At 34.9% G+C, this 19,791-nt stretch overlaps 2 protein-coding genes across 10 annotated transcripts in view; one reads left to right on the top strand and one right to left on the bottom strand.

The window, feature by feature from the left end:
• LOC138314648 (dynein heavy chain domain-containing protein 1-like) overlaps positions 1–4,102 on the top strand; it is a 62,701-nt gene extending 58,599 nt beyond the window's left edge. For all 8 annotated transcript variants that reach the window (XM_069255099.1, XM_069255096.1, XM_069255093.1 and 5 more), the window contains one exon: positions 2,775–4,102. In XM_069255099.1, the coding sequence (XP_069111200.1) occupies positions 2,775–3,116 (342 nt within the window). In that variant the 3' untranslated portion in view covers positions 3,117–4,102. The remainder of the gene's footprint in view (positions 1–2,774) is intronic.
• Positions 4,103–4,888: 786 nt separating this feature from the next.
• The window catches only part of LOC138314647 (protein boule-like), a 30,977-nt gene continuing 16,074 nt past the window's right edge, over positions 4,889–19,791 (bottom strand). For both annotated transcript variants that reach the window (XM_069255088.1, XM_069255089.1), the window contains 2 exons: positions 18,353–18,502; positions 4,889–9,552 (listed from right to left, as the gene is read on the bottom strand). In XM_069255088.1, the coding sequence (XP_069111189.1) occupies positions 9,157–9,552; positions 18,353–18,502 (546 nt within the window). In that variant the 3' untranslated portion in view covers positions 4,889–9,156. The remainder of the gene's footprint in view (positions 9,553–18,352; positions 18,503–19,791) is intronic.

Raw genomic sequence — 19,791 nt, 5'->3', positions numbered from 1 at the left:
TCATGAAGTTTAACATACACACAAACGCTACAGATTGTTGAGAGGGACCAAATGTGTGTACTTATACAAAAACGCTGCAAGTTATTGAGGGGGGCACTAGGTGAAGCTAATGATTTTGTATAATATACAAAAAAAATATTTGACGTAATGATTCACTGAGAGTAATTGAATTATTGACATCTCTTCATTGTTTAATTTGCCAAATATTGATACAGTAGCCCTGACTTTTTGGCCCTGACATTTGTCACTTGTTGACTTTAACAAGTATGGCTGAATGAAGGCTAAGTTTCCTCTCTTGAATCAGGTGTATTTTTTCCTGGTAGGTGTAATAAGGAAGGATGAGTTAAAGCCCTTGATGTCTTTTTCTCAGACATTTTGATAATTTCTTTAGTTTAATGATGTTTTGATTAAGATTAGAGATGGAGAAGGTGTTTATATTGTGTATGCATGAACTTAACCTTTTAAGACAAGCTTAAGTATTGGCCATGCACAGCATGACTTAGGGAATTATGTGACTGATGCTTCATACCAGTAGACTGAGGTATTTTGACACCTGCTCTCGCCATTTTGAAGGAGAGACTACTGTCCAGCAACTCAAAGATGAGTGGCTGTGGGAAAACTTGTTTTTTTTTTATTAGACCAAATTTGTTTAAAAATAAAACTAAGGATACTTACCCCATAATTAATTGAAGTCTTGGAGAGATATATGTATGTATAATTTTAACAAGCTCTTGTCCTTATTGGCCCAAAGAGATTGAATGTTTGGGTGAAAGATTTTCAAACCTTTTTTCAAATAACTGACCCAGGCCATAGGGTCAGTCATGTTAGAACATTTCAAATGAATGCATGACCTTGACATCTATTGGATTTCACATGGGTTTGATATACCGATACATATACTCAAAGCTAAATAATTTTCTTTGCTGTGATGAATATCTTGAAATAAATTACCTTGGACTCCATTCAAGATAATACATGTATATGCTTGAAGTTTTAAGGGACCATTTTCAAAGCCAAAAGAGACCTAATTTATTTGAAATACAGCATGTTGGAGTTGAAGCCATCTATATTGCATTGACCTCCAAAATAACTTTGATGTATAGTCATTTTTCTCAATAATGAAGTGACCCAAGGACCTAATAAATAATTAACTTTGCATTTAAGTGGTTCATCATGCATGTTTTTGACACTGATATCACAGGAGTTTTATTCTGATAAATTGTAACAAATTATAACTGACATTAATGTTTCTGTACTTTCCACCCTGTTGTAAATCCCTATTTGATTTAGTTTCTCTCTACCTTTTTATTGGAAAGCAAATTTCCTCCCCATTGGTTTAGTTCCTTTGAATTTGAGTAGTTAAAGTTACCTCCCTTTAGGCATGTGTGAATGCATCGCGTTCTCAATGATTGATGAGAGAATCACCTGTATGTTGTGATGAAGACACCAGATTTCTCTCTCCTGTCCTGTTTATCGTTATAGTGCCTCTTCTCTTTGATGTTGTTCGCTTCGCTCTACAGGGTGATTATTCTGTCATAACTTTGGAAAGAAGAAAATTAGTACGACCCCAGTACAGATTTGAGATTATCCATCTATAACTACTATAAGCTGAACAACATCTGTCAACTGATACAGTAGTATTTTTCTAGTGTCAGCAAAGAATCTGTATAACAAACATATCAAACAGGGGCAATAGTTCCTACAGAGGCTGTTTTGATTAGTGTCACGGGATAGAAACATCAACAAGTGTATGGTTAATTATGATATAAACTGAAGCTCTAACCAAATTCCTCCCTACAGTAAACTGTAAATGAACTGATGCTGTACTTTACAGCTAGGGTGCATTGTAAAGTCTGCAGTAAATAAACTAACATCCGAACTCAGAATGGTTTTAAGATTATTTTCTTAGATCTGGTGATGTGCAGTTTTAAAGTGGAGTAGGTATAAATACATTTATCAGATTTAAATGTTTATATCCCCCCTGGAGTTTAGTTTAGATCAACCTTATACAAGTGTCAGGACTAGGTAAGGGGGAGGGGGAATCTATACCTATTACATACAGTAGTAAATGTACCGAGGACTAATCATTGTGATATAGTTTATGCATGTCTGCCAACAGGAGAAAGTTGGAGGTGCATCATTGTGGCGATCAGATAAGTGCCTGCTAGATTCACATTGAGAGAACATAAACAGTGGCTGGTGTAGTGATTTAGTCTGCACCAGTATCTGATGTATTGTCTCCCTACATACACACCAGCTATAAACATAAACCTACTCCCTGTGGTGGGGGTGGGGGTCACTCGGCAGCATACTCCTAATGCATCCCTTATGATGTATTCGGTCTTTCTATTAATACATCCCTTAGGATACTGGTTAAAGGGTCACTGTATAGTTTGTCTAATAGTGTATATCCCTTATGATGTTGAAAAACAGCAGTTCTGTAGTCGGCATTTTCCATTATCATTTATCTCTTGTGGCACTGTTTCAAGGGTTACAGCTAACCATACTATATCCCTTAATGCTTGGAATCGGTCACTTTTGTCTGCCTATAAATATAAACTCATGAAACCGTTTAAGATTTTAAAAAGTAGGTCACTGTGACCTAATTTTAACCTTGACCTACTTAATAGATAATCAGAGTGAGTTATATCTCTTACACTTCTAACAGTTGTACTGTGATTTGCACAATTGTCTTCATATTGATATGTTATACCAATTACCTGTTGTAATGTATCTCGGTCAAACTAATTACAAACAAAACTTTGTATTTCCAGGTGATGCCTGCTGGTATGAACCCATCCACTTCCCCTCGAGATGGTATATTTTTGACCGGTCTGACATTGTACAATGCCCTGTGGGACACATCCCGAGGAACACTGATGTCCAATAACACAGATTCTCAGCCATGGCAGGAGATGCCAGTGCTGTGGGTCAAACCGACAGATGTTGGATCTCATATAGGCCAGAAGTACCACCTCTACCAATGTCCAGTGTTCTGTACTGCAGACTCCAGTCAACAGGGAGATCCTAACCTTGTCACACGTCTCCCTGTACCAACGCTCGACCCTCCCAGTGTCTGGCATCAGGCACGAGTATTCCTTATCAGTGATGTGTGACCATGTGCATCAAGACGTAACCAAAAGAACTACAAATCAGACCTGCATTAATGTCTCAACCATGAACATTTTTGACAGTGTTATGGTGATATTCTGGAGTCTGTAGCCTTGGTGGATCCAGCCCAGATGGGGAGGACATTATAATGTGAAATCACTGTAAAAAAACCATTCCATCCAACAGACTGTGATATTGTTATTTTGTTGTTGTACTTTCTTTTTTTTTTAAATATAAATATATTTATTATAGTTGTAAATATTATTGTGGAGTCACTACAACATGTGTGGATTATATCCATGGTCTCACTGCTGAGTATATTTTGGTGTTGCCTTTCACTGCTGAACAAAATGTGTGTAAATCCGTCCTATGTTATTAATATTGTACATATATCTTGTTACTAAATATCAAGGATTGTCTATATATAACTGCCTTGTATAACAAAGTTATCTTGATCATCTTGACAAGATTAGAGAAGTCAGCTGCTGTCCGTCCACAGAAAGATACTGCTGATGTCAGCTCATTGGAGGATGAGCTACTGTCCCTTAGACTGTTACTGCTAAGTCAGCTCTACTGTCCGTCCAATCAAATCATTTTACATAGCTTTTCTCCAACTCAGAAAAATCTGTTTTACTCGGAGCATTAAAGTCCTATGTCAAAATCCTTCAGAAACAACACTACTTATTCTTTTTAACTTAATGATACAATTTCAACATCAGAAGTCAGAAATCAAGTTAAATGTTTGATATATTGATTCATTTAATTAAAATCAAACAAAATAGGTGTATTTTTTTAGTCTCTACAAAAAGTCCAAGCAATATCCTGCAGTATTATTCTATTGTAAAAATCTCTATATTATTAAAGTGCTTTTATATATATATAATTGGACTGATATCACTATATCTGTGCCAAAATCTGTTACATTGTAAATGTGTATGTGTGTAAATTTAGCATGCTACTCTTCAGGAAATAAAATAAATTTTGAAGCAGATTTTGTGTTGTGTGTATTTTTCAAGCTATACAGATATTTGAAAATGATCTTAATACATCTTAATACACGTGTTAAGTCAAGGTCACCTCATTGGTCAGGGTCCAGTTTTGCACATTACTTTTTTAGCTCGCCTATTCGAAGAATAGGGGGAGCTAATGTTGTCACCCCGGCATCAGCGTCAGCATTGGCGTCCCATTTCACGTTAAAGTTTTTGAGCAAGTTTCTGTTTCGTCAATTGTTTAAGCTTAAGTCATCATAAATGTTTTGATTTTACTTTTCCTAATGTGTATGGATGCTGAACGTGATAATACAACCAATTTGGGGCCCTTTAGGTTTTTTTTGAGTCTGTTAATTTGTCATATTTCCATGTTAAAAGTTTTTGAGCAAGTTTCTATTTTGTCTTTTGTTTAAGCTTAAGTCATCATAAATGTTTATGATTTTATTTTCCTAATGTGTATGGATGCTGAACGTGATAATACAACCAATTTGGGGCCCTTTAGGGGGTTTTTGAGTCTGTTAATTTGTCATATTTCCATGTTTAAATAGTAAATACTTGAACATCAACTTCTTCTGAATAGGCGAGCTTTGCTGTTCTCCAACAGCTCTTGTCTTTTTATCTATTCCTGAATGAATATTTTTATATATTGCTACTAAGGAGCAAAGTTACAAGCTATAATCGAGCAAATCTGCCAGGAAAATGTACATAAAGGCCTTTTGCTATCAGTTGTGTATAATGTATGTAATATTGATGACGGCCAAACCTGACAATAACAAACAATGAGAAAATTTGATTGATATCCTTTATTTATTCACAGTTGGCACATCATACTAGAGCTCATCAGACACACAACTGTTCAGCACAGCCACCAACCAAGCCAACCACAGTAAAATCACCATTGTCATAGAAACAATAAAATATTCACATACTTCTCTACCTGAGCAAAACTACTATCAATGACCATTTCGATACTTTCTTTTTCAATTAATTAAGTTAGCTCCTTTATTTGGAAAAAACATTAAAAATTTCATGTTGATAAAAGTTTGAGTTTTTTTGTTAAAGATATTTAAGAAAAATTTGTATATATAAAAAGCTGCAAGTTCAAAATATTTGGAAGAATTTCATGCAAATTCCATCCTGAATAATTGAAAAATGTGTTACAAAAGACTTGCATATTTGTTGAGGAGACGGTATATGGAAACATGCAGCATTGTTTCTTAGAAGTTGACATTGATGTAATATATGATATGTAGACCTGGACCGTAGGCCTATAATGATGATCACATTTAGAAAAGGCACAGGGACAAAATGATTGAAGATACAAAAACAATGTGGACATTATAGTCTACAACGAAAGGCACTAGTGAAAGTGATTCACCTTCAAAGACACGATACAATCACATGTAAAGACGTGGAACAAAAATATTCCTCAAACAGACAAATGATGAAACATAATCACATACATTTATGTTCACAGCTACTGCTGCATTGCACAAATGAAAAAAAAAGGATGAAAATATCAAAATACATAATATGTATTGTTGTCTTCTGAACGATCAAACACTAGGTAACAGCATCAACTGTAGTACCATGATCACCTTCAGTAGTAAGCTAATCTTACCAATACAGGGCACCAAACTCTAATGGGGATTCTGATCTGCACAATTGGTAATTAATAATGAAATATTCATACATAACATCAACATATTCCCGATTTTATTTTTCTTATGTTTATAAGCTTTCCTGATTATGCAATTTTTTAATCTTTCATAATTTATGGTAAGAAGTTAATGTATATATATATCTCTAAAGTATGCATCTTATTATCAAATTTATAGCATATAACATCACACTCAACATTAGACATTAATGTAAAAAGTTCAACTAGGATTAATTCTGTTGAAAGTTATAATAGACAAAAACTCGAATAATTCAGGATCCAAAATAGACACTTTTTATGTGCTAGAACAAAAAATATGATTGCATGTTCATTATCAAAGTACCTTCTTTAAACATTGAATTATTGATTGTTAAATGTAGAATCAAGGACTAAACAAAAAATTTCAATTAGCCATGTAAATACTGAATAATTCACATGATTTTATTCGATTGAACTGTATACAAATAATTTTGTTGAACTAATTTTTGTGAGGTAAAAAAAAAATCTCATTAATTTCAAAAGAAATATGTTGGTAGATTTTTTTTTTTAATTTTCCATCAAAGCTATTGGACTACCTGATTCTTCTCTGTAACTGTGCAAGAATTACCTCAGTAGCTACTGGCAAGTTTCAGCAAATTATTCCAAAGGCAGACACCTTTTTAGTTTAACCTCTAGTACAGAACAGTGTTTATGTTACAACATTGTGAGGTCAAAAGTTCACTTAAGACTTCATAGTGCCAATATACATACACTAGCTATGCACAACACTTAAGTAAATATAAGTAAAATACACTACACACATTTCAATGTAAATATAGATATTTTCATACAAAATCATATATTACAAAAATAACAAATGATACATTAAAAAAATAATGAAAGGAATTATGGAAGTAATGAATTTAACCAAAATTGGATTATGCATTTAAGGAAACTTACTGGTTTATAATGAATATATTGCTGGATTCTTTTTTCGTTTTCATCAAAATCAATAGATCTTACAGCTAGTTCAGGATTTTTTTTATATGAAAGGTCATGAATATGTTAAAAACATATTAATTTGTTAAAAACTGTGGTATGAACAATATCAAAGCTATGTAATTTGGTTAACTTGACCAAAATAAAGAAATGAAGAACATTTTCACCAAAAACTTTTAATTAAGTTTTGACCAAGTTTGCTCATCAGGATATTTCAATGATTTTATTGAGCACCGTAAATCAAATCATGATAAATAACCAGCAGTTTCCCTTACTGCAAATAAAAGGTTGGATGAATCACAGAAATAAATTATAAATAAAGATATATGCTAACGATGATTATTTATCAAAGCAAAAACAAAACAATATAAATAGAGACAGTGAAAAATGAAATCTTCAAAGGGATATGTTATTTTTCTCAGATCAGCAAACATAGAAATCTCTCGCAAGTAGAAAATAATGCACAACCTTGATATTTCTACAGGTAGTATCATCAAAAACTAAATACAAAAACAAATTACAATATATATTTACACAACAAAAACGTAACTTCTCATATATCATCAATATCTCTCCCTATAACTTTACCACATTTAAATAGCAACAGTAGATTAATTAAGAACTTGTACATACAATGTATATGCATAAAATGTCAAAATGACAAGACCTAATGGAAACAATCTTTTTATAAATATACTAACATGGCCACAGAGAAATAAAGTATAGCTTAAAGCTTCACCATTGAGGTCATTACAATTTTGAGCTGTAGGTATTGGGTAGGATACAACCTGGTTCTGTTTCTTCATTGACAATTGTCATGATTTAATCACTATTCCTTTTTTTGAAAACTTCCTAATTTCATAGAAAAGTCTTCAAAATTGGAAACTTTTAATGAATATTTATCTTAAAATTCTATAATGTTTTCCAATTGAACACTTAAATATAAGTCATGAAACCAAAATGACATTGGGATCTGGTATTTTAAAAATACATACTTCAGTACCCATCAAACAATTAACTTCAAATAGTAAATTATTATTTTTATTACTATATAATGTACACAACATTGGTATACAATATGAGTTACATGTCACAGAATCATAAAAGATAACGCCTAAAATGTCCCATGGCACCATAAACCAATAAAGCTCAATGGTGTAATAAGGCATTTAAGTTCAATGATGTCAAATTCCACTAAAGTATAATGATATCACGCCACTAAGGTACAGTGCTGTCACATGCCACAAAGTGTGATGATGTCACATGCCACTACAGTACTATGATGCCACATGCCACTAAAGTACAATGATGCCAGATGCCACTAAAGTACAATGATGCCACATGCAATTTAAGTATGATGTCACATACAACTAAAGTATAATGATGCCACATGTCACTAAAGTACAATGATTTCACATGCCACTAAAATACAATGATGCTGCATGCCACTAAAGTACAATGATGCCACATGCTAATAAAGCACAACTATGCCACTTGCCATTTTAGTATGATGTCACATTCAACAAAAGTACATTCATGCCACATGTCACTATATTACAATGATGCCACATGCCATTTTAGTATGATGATGTCACATTCCACAAAGTACAATAGTATCATATGCCATCAAAGTTGAAAAGAATCAAACAACAAAAGTATTGTACACCATTCTGAATAATTTTGTTGAGGGTCGATGAAAAAAAAAGATTATGTAAATCAAGCAAGACTCAAATTCACATAAAAATCAAAACCTTAGCTATGGCTAAAATTAATTGTCATTCACAAACTCATATAATGCATGAAAATAATAAAGTAAGGCTATTGTCTTTGAACATAACATGTTAATGGTTTTGTACACGAATGGCATAACAAAGTCAAATAAAACGCATAATTCATGATCAGGAAAAAAAGGAAAATGACTAGATCACAAAAACAGTCTCTCAGTTTCACGATAAGTTTATATGAAATTAAATTGCTGAAAAAATTATGGAATATGTTGTCTTGATGGCAAGTTGGTACATGAAAATTTTAGTCTCTGATCACCATCAAAGTATCTTGTTAAGATTACATGTTGTCATGCAGATTAGTTGTTCGACAACAACCTGACACTTGTACCAATGTAACATGCAAACTAGTCACATGACAGAACAATGAGCTTGTACCTACAGGTGAATGAACGTATGATGAGGAGTACCATGCCAAATTATACAAACAGAACACACTCTCTGTGCAGTATAACAGGTGATCAACAAGAAGCAAGGAGCTTTCATCAAAACAAAACAAACAGTCTGATGGATAGGGGAGAAAATTTAGGGACCAAGAGATAATTTTGATGTGGAATTTGAAATGAAGGCTAACTGCCATCTAGAAATTTACAAAAGTACTTTGGCCAATAAACAACAGCCGCAGAGGAGAAGATTATTTATCAGGGGTTGGAGGGGGTGTTAGCAACGGGTGTCGGAGCAAGCCTTCAGCAAGCTCAAGGCCAGAAGCATCTTGAGACCGCAGCAGCGTCATGTGAGCTGCCATAGACTTGGTAGGGATCATCAGTCGCTGAACCTTGTTGCCATGTTTGACGATGTAGGTTGGACTGCTGTAAGGGCGTCGCGGTATGGTTGATAAAGACTTCTTCGTGTATGGTGCTACAGACGCAGCTGCCGTCGTTGTGGATTTGGTTAGAGGGGGTGCAACAGAGGGGGCTGGGGGGTGTAGTGGTATCGTTGTCATGGCAACAGTAGGCGGCATAGGCTGGTCGCTGTGGTCAGAGACATATGTGTTGTTGACGAGGGACGTATCCTGCACCATCCCACTGCCCTGAAACATGGTGCTCAAGCTTAAACACAAACAGGCTGCCACACACATGCAGTTGGCTTCGATTACTTTACTTGTATAGAATTTTACACTGTGTATCATGGAAACCAACTGAAAAAGTAACTTACAATACAATTTCATTTTTATCTACTATGCATATTTCTAGAAAATGGAAAAAAAAAATCATATTTCATTATGCTTGGTCTTTTATCTTAAAATGCAATCGTAAAAAGAACATTTAATTCCGCTACAGAGCCTGTCTTCATAATCTTATTGAAATATAAAATTCTTAAGTGTGTAGTGGAATGTTAAATGACTTCTGTTTTCTACATTTGCACACACACAGCTATCTATAGGTAATATACTACCACACCTGCTTACAGGTGTGGTGTTCACACTTTCTTATACAGCCGTTCCTTGCCACGTCCATGACCAGTCGGGAATATTTGGGATACTGCAAAAGGGGTGTTTAATGAATGGTCTATAAAAAGGACAATATATTACATTTTTGTTTTGCTCCTTGCTTCTGTAACTGGACATGGTGTGATGAACAGAGAAAACAAAGAGGTGAGAAAATCATGTCAGCTCCATGCAAACAATAAAACAGCTGGTTACGTGTGAAAGCATCAACAGAGAAATGTTTGCATGCCTAGAACAGGGTTAGTACACACAAAGTAATGCTCCACCAAAGTTGTGCATGGGGATTATAGAGCAGTTAAATATCAATTATCCATACTCAAAACTGATATTTTGGGAAATCATGAATACATCTATGCAATAAATAAATGTATACAAAGAGCAATATGCCATATATATCTAATAAAAGCACTCAAAACAAACTTGCACTACTACTACTCTACTAATTGGAGGCAATTAATCTATAAATCACTCCCAACATGATATTAAAATAATGATATCTAAGAAAATATTATAAAATGTCAGTCAATTCTGCCGAAATGGAATGCATATTAAGATTGTGTGCACTCAGCAATGCTCTGTCCAGGCCGTTGAGTGTCCTGTAGAGATGGTGGCTAACAGTGTCACTTGAGCAGGGTGTAGGTCATGGAGGTGGCAGGGTAGGTGGTAGTATACATGTAGTTGTGATTGGGGTCCTCCACCTAGAGACAAACATACACAAGGCACAACAGTCAGTACCTGGTCATCAACTCCTTTCACTATATGTAGCTATATAGCTAGAGATCCATTGGCTAACAAAGTTACCTCCCCTTCACAAGACAACAGTCAGTACCTGGTAATCAACTCCTGTCACTAGAGATCAATTGGCTAACAAAGTTTTCTCCCCTTCACAAGACACAACAGTCAGTACCTAGTAATCTACTCCTCTCAATAGAGATCCATTGGCAAAAAAAGTTACCTCCCCTTCACAAGACACAACAGTCAGTACCTAGTCATTAACTTCTCTCAATAGAGATCCATTAGCTAAAAAAGTTACCCTCCTATCACAAGACACAACTGTCAGTACCTGGTAATCTATTCCTCTCACTAGAGATCCATTAGCTAAAAAAGTTACCTCCCCTTCACAAGACACAACCGTCAGTACCTAGTAATCTACTCCTCTCAATAGAGATCCATTAGCTAACAAAGTTACCCTCCTTTCACAAGACAACAGTCAGTACCTGGTAATCTATTCTTCTCACTAGAGATCCATTAGCTAACAAAGTTACCTACCCTTCACAAGACACAACTGTCAGTACCTGGTAATCAACTCCTCTTACTAGAGATCCAAACCAAGTTACCTCCCCTTCACAAGACACAACAGTCAGTCCCTGGTTATCAACTTCTCTTGCTAGATCCATTAGCTAACAAAGTTACCCTCCTTTCACAAGAAACAAGTCAGTACCTGGTAATCAACTCCTCTTACCTCCCCTTAACAAGACAACGGTCAGTACCAAGCAATCGCCTCTCTCCCTAAAGTTCCTTTAGCTAACAAAGTTACCTTCCCTTAACAAAACACAACAGTCAGTAGATCCATAAGCTGTCAAAGTTAGAGAGATGCTTAAATATTTGCTATTTGTTTTCAAAGTCCTTGAACGAAAAAGAAAATTAAATAAGATATCAGCCTTACTTTATAGCCCAAGTAGACTAGTCTGGGTGTACACTGTCTCTTATTTACAACAGTAATTTCTTACTGGTACTGTACAAGCTGATGTCAACCAACAACTTACGTTTCCTCCTCTTTGATGTAAAGAAAAATATATTTATATCCTATACATCAATCAATTATATAGTGTGTTCAACATTGCTAACAGCCAAAATCTCAAGTTTCACTACCTTAATCCTCTATCTGCAACAAAACATCCCATCATGGTGCTTATAATACTTCATGATTAACAACCAGAAGAATTAAATACTTTTGTGGATTCCTGTTAATAAAATCTCATTTCGTTTTTGCCTCACCTATCTTGCTTTGCAAAACAAAACATTAAGCAGGGTAAGTATTACTCCATGAGAGTGATTTGGTGTGTGTGATGATAATGGTAAGAACCTAAGTTTTAATCAAAATTGATAAACTTTATCCAAAGGAGGCATAAGTTCCAAACAAAGTTTCAGTACATGTGAAACTGGTTACTGCAAATTCTCAAGTCATCAAAATTCTAATTTTTCACTTCAAACATATAAGAGCCAAATACTTTCCTCAATATTTATCCATGAATACTGATGATAGATGCAGAGTAAATTTACTTATTATCAGTACAATTGGATATGAATGATAGTCAAAATGAACTTTAACGCAAATATTGATGCCACTGCTGCTGCGAAAAGTAACACTTTACAAAAAGCAAGTTCATCAAAAATAAGACATTAATCTTCCTCCAGAATAAACTCAAGTCTTCCTATCAGACAATCGGTCATTTAAAACAGTGTACTTGCACAGTCAATAAACATTGACCTTCAGAATTTCTTTCTTCCAAATAGTAAGTTTCATTCTCTTATTTTAGTGTGTGGCAGTGTAAACCGGTGTGAGCAAACACCTGCAAAGTTTCTCTATTACAAAGTATAGTTATCAACCTAGTCAACTCCACAAGTGAATTTTACTTAATTTGTGCAGAATCACACTTTTTTCAATTTCAATATCATAAAATAAATTCAAAGACTCCTGCAGGAGAACGTTTACTTAACCTTGACAGTGTATTTTCAGATTTACCATTCTAAGACCAACATGCTTAAGACTTTCTTATACCTGCTATAACCCTACATAGAATATAGAAAAGTGAACAGTAGTGTTTTTCTCTATCACTGGGAATAGAGGTGACTGTTATTTTTAGCATTACCAGTGGTAGATTACCAAATATTATGTATGATTAAATAGTGTAAGGTAGTTTGAGTGACAGCACCACTATTTCTCTGACTGGCCTGCCCATCAGCTGCAGTGTGTGTGGGAGTAAGATCATTACCTCCACTCTGTAAATTGACCACATTGTAAAGTCTGTTCAAGTCATTAGACCAAGCTGAAGGCTCCAGCGATAGTGTTAGAGCGTAGATCTACACTGCAGTCTATTACACTACAGATAATTGTCTTATCATTGGGGGAGGCCAGTGGCTAGCTCCTATATATCGCACCAAGTAATTACTAGTAAACCTGGGGCAGAGCATGTGCCTAATTACCCAGCTTTATCAATGCTTACATCTACTAACCTTCACAAGATACTCATTATTTAAGAAACCTAACCCAATCTTATCTACCTTTATATAATTGGTCAAAGTGTCAAATCTAAATTCCATCAATAAAGATATTTCCCATGCACATACAAATATTCAAAGACTAGGAAATATGAGACAGGTATGGGTAGTCCGTTATTCATCATGCATTCCAACTCTATACTGTAAACAGCTTCAACATTCCTGTTCATATTTGTTGCTTTCAAAAACATTTCCCCTAGGATACACCAAACACATGCAGTGAAGAAGCAACAATTCTCAAGCTCCTCTGTTTTCACAAATTATATTAGTATCATATAAATGCATGCTATAGAAATGAACATTGTCAGCAGCTTAGACAGGAGACAATTACGACTTAAGAGTCATACCACTGAACCTGAAACGTTTTGGAATTTTACAGTAATTTGCTTAACTTATTATAGGATGGTATCACCTGTAAAGCGTAGGTGTCGAGGATTTTAAAGGTAGGAGAAATAGAAACTGGTGTATAACGAGCAGTTATTTAGACTCTGAAACATAGCAGACTGGTTTGGTACATCGTATAGTTAGGTTAATGTATAGAGCTGTCATCAGTATAATACAAACAATAGGTCAAAACCATCACCTACACCGAATATGCCAACCAATGTTAACAGGCAAGAATCCGGCAATGCTACCCGATACATCAACTTCAGAACTTAACCAATGTGACAGCCTCTACCTTCTTCTCACCATTTTGCATCTATATTGTAAATGGATGTATTGTACATGTCATAATTCACAACAATAATTCTCATCAACTCAAAGCCATGTTACCAGTAGAAAGATGTTAACCTAGATTATCAGGATTTAGATTTCCAGAATTCTATTAGGTTGGATTTTCATTGCTAAGTAGTATTATCTTGGGCAAATTTCCAGATCTTACATCCCCCTCGGAAAGCCTTTCATTATCCAGGGCACCAAACATTACATTGAGCCAAGATTGATGGGGGAAACAAAACAATCAAACAAGATTTGTAACTCATGTCTTCTTTGGCCTTCTCATTTGCAAGTAAGGTTTTAAAGGCAACTTCAAATTTCAATAAGTTTCAATTTTCCAAAAAATAAGTGTATCAAAAATCAGTAAGGCATAGAAAAGCAATACAAGACCTTTACCAATATTATTTGTCAAGCAAACAATAAAGACTCAATTCCATCAAAATATACCAGTACAATTTTGTAAAAGACTTTTGCATTGGGAAAGTTTTTAAAAGGTGTTATGAAAAATGCAGTAGTAAAAGCCTTGACAGAATATTTAAGTCTATTGTGCAGTTAACCACAGTACCTACATAATAAACCTCTTGTAGTCTAGGTACATGGCAAGCAATTTGGTTTTAAGCATAGTTTGATCACAAATACACACACAAATAATCAGGTGCTTGTATATCCATACCTTTGTAAAAGTATTTGATTTTTTGTATGCTTTACTGTATTTTAATTCAAATGGCTCAGTACACCTGTATAGTCAGGATAAGCAGGCCTAACAGCAATTTGTGATTAAACCTTTGCATCCTGAGAACCTAATTGTTCAGGGTATTCTCATGTTGAGACTTTAATTAATCTTATGGAACATGACCAGAGGTGTTGCTCTTTACAAAATGAAAATTGAAATAATTTGAATTCCAAATTGAAATAATTTGAATTCCAGGACTTTTCAAAAGTTGTGTGCATTGGAAGTTTAGTATGTTTTTGCTTTTAATAAAATTATATCTTATCAGGAAAAGTAAATTGATATACATGTACTAATCATAGAGACTAAAATTTGTCAACAAGAATACCAGTAAGACCTCTGGCTTATGAAACCTGAATTGAAGTCAACTTAAATACAAGTCTCATGAAATAGCTTACTGACATGCATCACAAACACATGCAGGATTGAACCACACTTTAACATATACACAATGCTGCAGCCATGTCATCCAGCAAATACATGAATGATATCTCAACATGCATATATCACGAGTCCATGTCCATGATTATGTGAGAACTTGACATCAGCTTTAATACAACATTCACGACACCATGGGTACCCAGACACATCAGTAGCATACGAATGTTGTGTACAACTCAACAATATATTGATGATATTTTTCTTATTTCCACACCCAGACACCCAGACACTCTTTGTTGACAAGAACACTAGTAATTGACAGGAACATTTATAAAAGGGTAAATAATGTCAATTGTGATAATCTGAACGTATATGTACCACACCTTACTCTTGAAGTTGAAGCACATACAATTTTCCACAAGAGCGTTGTATAAACACTTATGTTTTCAGAAATGAAGTTCAAATAAATTAAAAACAAAACAAATACATAACAATTTAAAAATAGAATTTTCCTCACGAAAACAAGTCAACAAAACCGATGATTTGTGGCTACATGAAGCTAAAGCCAAATCAAAACATCTCTCAATAATCTTCACGCCATCCATCAGACACAACACCATTTTCCACTGATCAACACACCACACACAAAATTTCTTCCTTCAATCATACACTAGAATTTCTTAAAATAACCAACAATACACAAGAATTTCCCAAAACCTCCAGCCAGCCTTCCACAACAGTGAACAACCTCCCGTACAACACCATATAAATATTCCCAATAATGCCCTATTCACCTCTCACAGGCTAACCTATGTCACATTTTACTCAGAACCACATTACCTTATCCAGAATATAAAATAGGCATTCCAAAATCTCTTCTCAGCAACATTTAAACTTAAACCACAGTTCATTCTAGGTGGTTCTCTTCTCAGCAACATTTAAACTTAAACCACAGTTCATTCTAGGTGGTGAAGCCTGAAGACACTAAAGCAATGCAATGTGCCATTGAATACAATCTTATGATATTCTTTATCTGGAACTTTACCTCTTAAATTGGAATTTCTGCACAAATTCAGTTATACAAATTATATCCAGTTTCACTTTAGCATCACTCTGCATTACCTAATAAATTTCAAAATACCTTAGGTTTTTACACATATTTACTTCTAAAATATTGTAGCCATTTTGTCTAATACTAGAGTAAATTAAGAAGGAATTTTTTTTACTAAACTTTCAGAATTTGAGATTTAATCATGATATTGAAGAGGTCAAATGATTTGACAAAGAACTCGCCTTAAAAAACTTTTTTTCCAGGGTCAATTTATTTAAGACAGGTGCTATAGTTATACTGTTTAATTAAAAGTGAATAAGTGCTATAAATATCTTTTACATATTGTCAAATTAGTCTTCCTGGATAGTGTTTGGAGGCTACTACAAGGTCATCTGGAATGCATCAAGAACAGTGCTTTCAATGAACTGTTTATAAAATGATACTGCAGTAATTTTCAGAACATGAACAAGCTGATCAGATAGCAATTTATAATCATCTGCCACGAATGACCACAAGTTTGGCGAGGTTATGAGAACAACTGATGGTAACCATAACAAAATAAAATAAGCCGAACCAAAAGACTTGTGCACATCTACAGACAATTACAATAAAAACTTATCAAGGATAACCACAATACATGTACAGTATGGCTAATATCCTACAGACCATGTGTTGCAGATAAACATGCTTTCCTGTCATACATGAACGACAACTTCAGCATTCCAATGGTATACAGAGTTCCTGTCACACATGAACGACAACTTCAGCATTCCAATGGTATACAGAGTTCCTGTCACACATGAACGACAACTTCAGCATTCCAATGGTATACAGAGTTCCTGTCACACATGAACGACAACTTCAGCATTCCAATGGTATACAGAGTTCCTGTCACACATGAACGACAACTTCAGCATTCCAATGGTATACAGAGTTCCTGTCACACATGAACGACAACTTCAGCATTCCAATGGTATACAGAGTTCCTGTCACACATGAACGACAACTTCAGCATTCCAATGGTATACAGAGTTCCTGTCACACATGAACGACAACTTCAGCATTCCAATGGTATACGAGTTCTGTCACCATGAGACAACTTCAGCATTCCAAGGTATACAGATTCCTGTCACACCATGAACGACAACTTCAGCATTCCAATGGTATACAGAGTTCCTGTCACACATGAACGACAACTTCAGCATTCCAATGGTATACAGAGTTCCTGTCACACATGAACGACAACTTCAGCATTCCAATGGTATACAGAGTTCCTGTCACACATGAACGACAACTTCAGCATTCCAATGGTATACAGAGTTCCTGTCACACATGAACGACAACTTCAGCATTCCAATGGTATACAGAGTTCCTGTCACACATGAACGACAACTTCAGCATTCCAATGGTATACAGAGTTCCTGTCCCCATGAACGACAACTTCAGCATTCCAATGGTATACAGAGTTCCTGTCACCCATGAACGACAACTTCAGCATTCCAATGGTATACAGAGTTCCTGTCACACATGAACGACAACTTCAGCATTCCAATGGTATACAGAGTTCCTGTCACACATGAACGACAACTTCAGCATTCCAATAGTATACAGAGTTCCTGTCACTCATGAACGACAATTTCAGCTTCCTGATGGCATACAGAGTAGGAGCTTCCTGATGGCATATAGGGTAGGTACCCCCAATACACACAACAGTAAATGTGATGTCATATATTATGTTCTGTTCTTCTTTAGTTCAACACTGTAACTTAGCATACAGATCTTGGTTTTATAATTAGTAAACACCAGTCTCTATCCGGAATTGTCCTTCCATACATTCTAATCTCTGTCAACTGTTCAAGTAATTTCAAGGCTAATGACAAAAACATGCAATATGCCATTCACAGATGTAAGTATATATTTTCAGGGAAAAAAAATCACATCAAAAAATTTATGGATTGTAAGAATTGCATACAGCAACACTTACATTGTCATAAAGAATAACCAGGAAATTAAATCCATGGCCAAAAGTTAACAGTTAGCCAGCTGTTGATGAACTGTTGACAGAGATGAATACAACCAGAACACTAGACAATATTTTCAGTGAAAATGTGCTCCCAGTGCAAGAGATGAAGAACAAGAGCACGGCTCCTCTAGTGAAGTCTCCAGCCTACATGTTTGTTGGAGACAATGCAATGGAATGTCTACAGAAAGGGGTTAATTACCTCCAGAGGGGCAGCCTCAATCATAGTGTCGGTCATTTCTCCCGGCTGATAGGCCTGTGGTGGCGGCTGGGCGTACATCAGTTCCGGGGACGCATGCATGGCTGCATAAATGTAGCTGGGACTACCCCCAATTGTCTGACCTGGACTCTGCTGTAAAACAAACATAAAGTGTTTTATTTGTTTTATCAAGGATATCTCAAAACTTTCCTAATATGCGTTATGACCATTTTCTGTTTACAGGGCATAAATTGGGATATTTTGGCGTCGGGAAATTTCGACATTTTTGTATCAAAATAGGGTGGTAAAACTTTGGTGTGTTTAAATTTGGCATTTCAAAATGTTCTACAATGTTTTGGTGCACCGCAATCAGTGTTTACCTTACATAATCGAGTGATATACAAATTATTCAAGAGTACATGTTCACATAACAAATAGCCTGTAGATGTATTGATCTTATACACAAATAAATCAATATGTAGTTAAAATTTTGGTGCATTAAATTTTGGCGCTTTCATGACAAACGCCAAATAAGTCAAAATATGACCACATGCAAAATATCTTATTTACGGTACTTAAAATAAATATTTGTATTTGCCATCGCATCATTTTTTCAGGGCCCAAATCTACATCTTATGGGCTCCACTACCTAAACATCCTTAACAATTTTCATTTTGATCACACCAGTAAAACAGAAGAAGTTTGAAATCCGTTTTTTAAGATGGTGCCTATCTTCGATTTAAAACTGTCACCAAAACGCAAATTTCAGCTTAATTTCACTGGTTGAACTCAGAAATTTATAACAGAAAACATTTACAAATGGTAGATGGCACAAAACGATGAAGAACAATGGCTATATAGGTTAGGTTAGATTAGTCCAAGTAAATTTGATAGCTAAAATAGCTTGCTGATTCATCGTACAAAAGTCTCCAAAGAATGACTGATATTGTTCCTAATTAAACAATATGAACATTTTTGTGCACTATAGAGAACACTAAATCCTTGGTTTATTCTTCAGATTCCCACCACAGTATTGTATACATACAAGATACTATATCAAAAGCTGATCAATCTTTTAAACATTAATAACTTTAATTACAAAATCAACAAAATAAGGTTATTGTCTTTGAACTTACAATCAGATGTATTTTTCTGTAATCAATTATCCAACTTTTGATTATACTTACTGTGAAATCATTAATTTTCGTGGGGGTTTGATTTTCATGGATATCGTTTTTTGACCATAATCAACCAATTTACATCCCCATGAAAATATATATACCTATACTAATGCCATGTAAGTTTATGCATTCATACATTGTAGGACGATTATTACCCAAGGATTTATAAGCGAAATACGTCCTTGTTATTACCTCACTACATAAGGTCTATTTCAAGGACAAACATGACAAGTTCAAAGTTGGAAAATATTGTTCAAACAA

Source organism: Argopecten irradians, chromosome 2 (assembly GCF_041381155.1).
Source record: "Argopecten irradians isolate NY chromosome 2, Ai_NY, whole genome shotgun sequence".
NCBI classification, from domain to species: domain Eukaryota; kingdom Metazoa; phylum Mollusca; class Bivalvia; order Pectinida; family Pectinidae; genus Argopecten; species Argopecten irradians.
The sequence above is the reverse complement of the archived record's forward strand: the minus strand, read 5'-3'. Positions and strand labels throughout refer to the sequence as shown.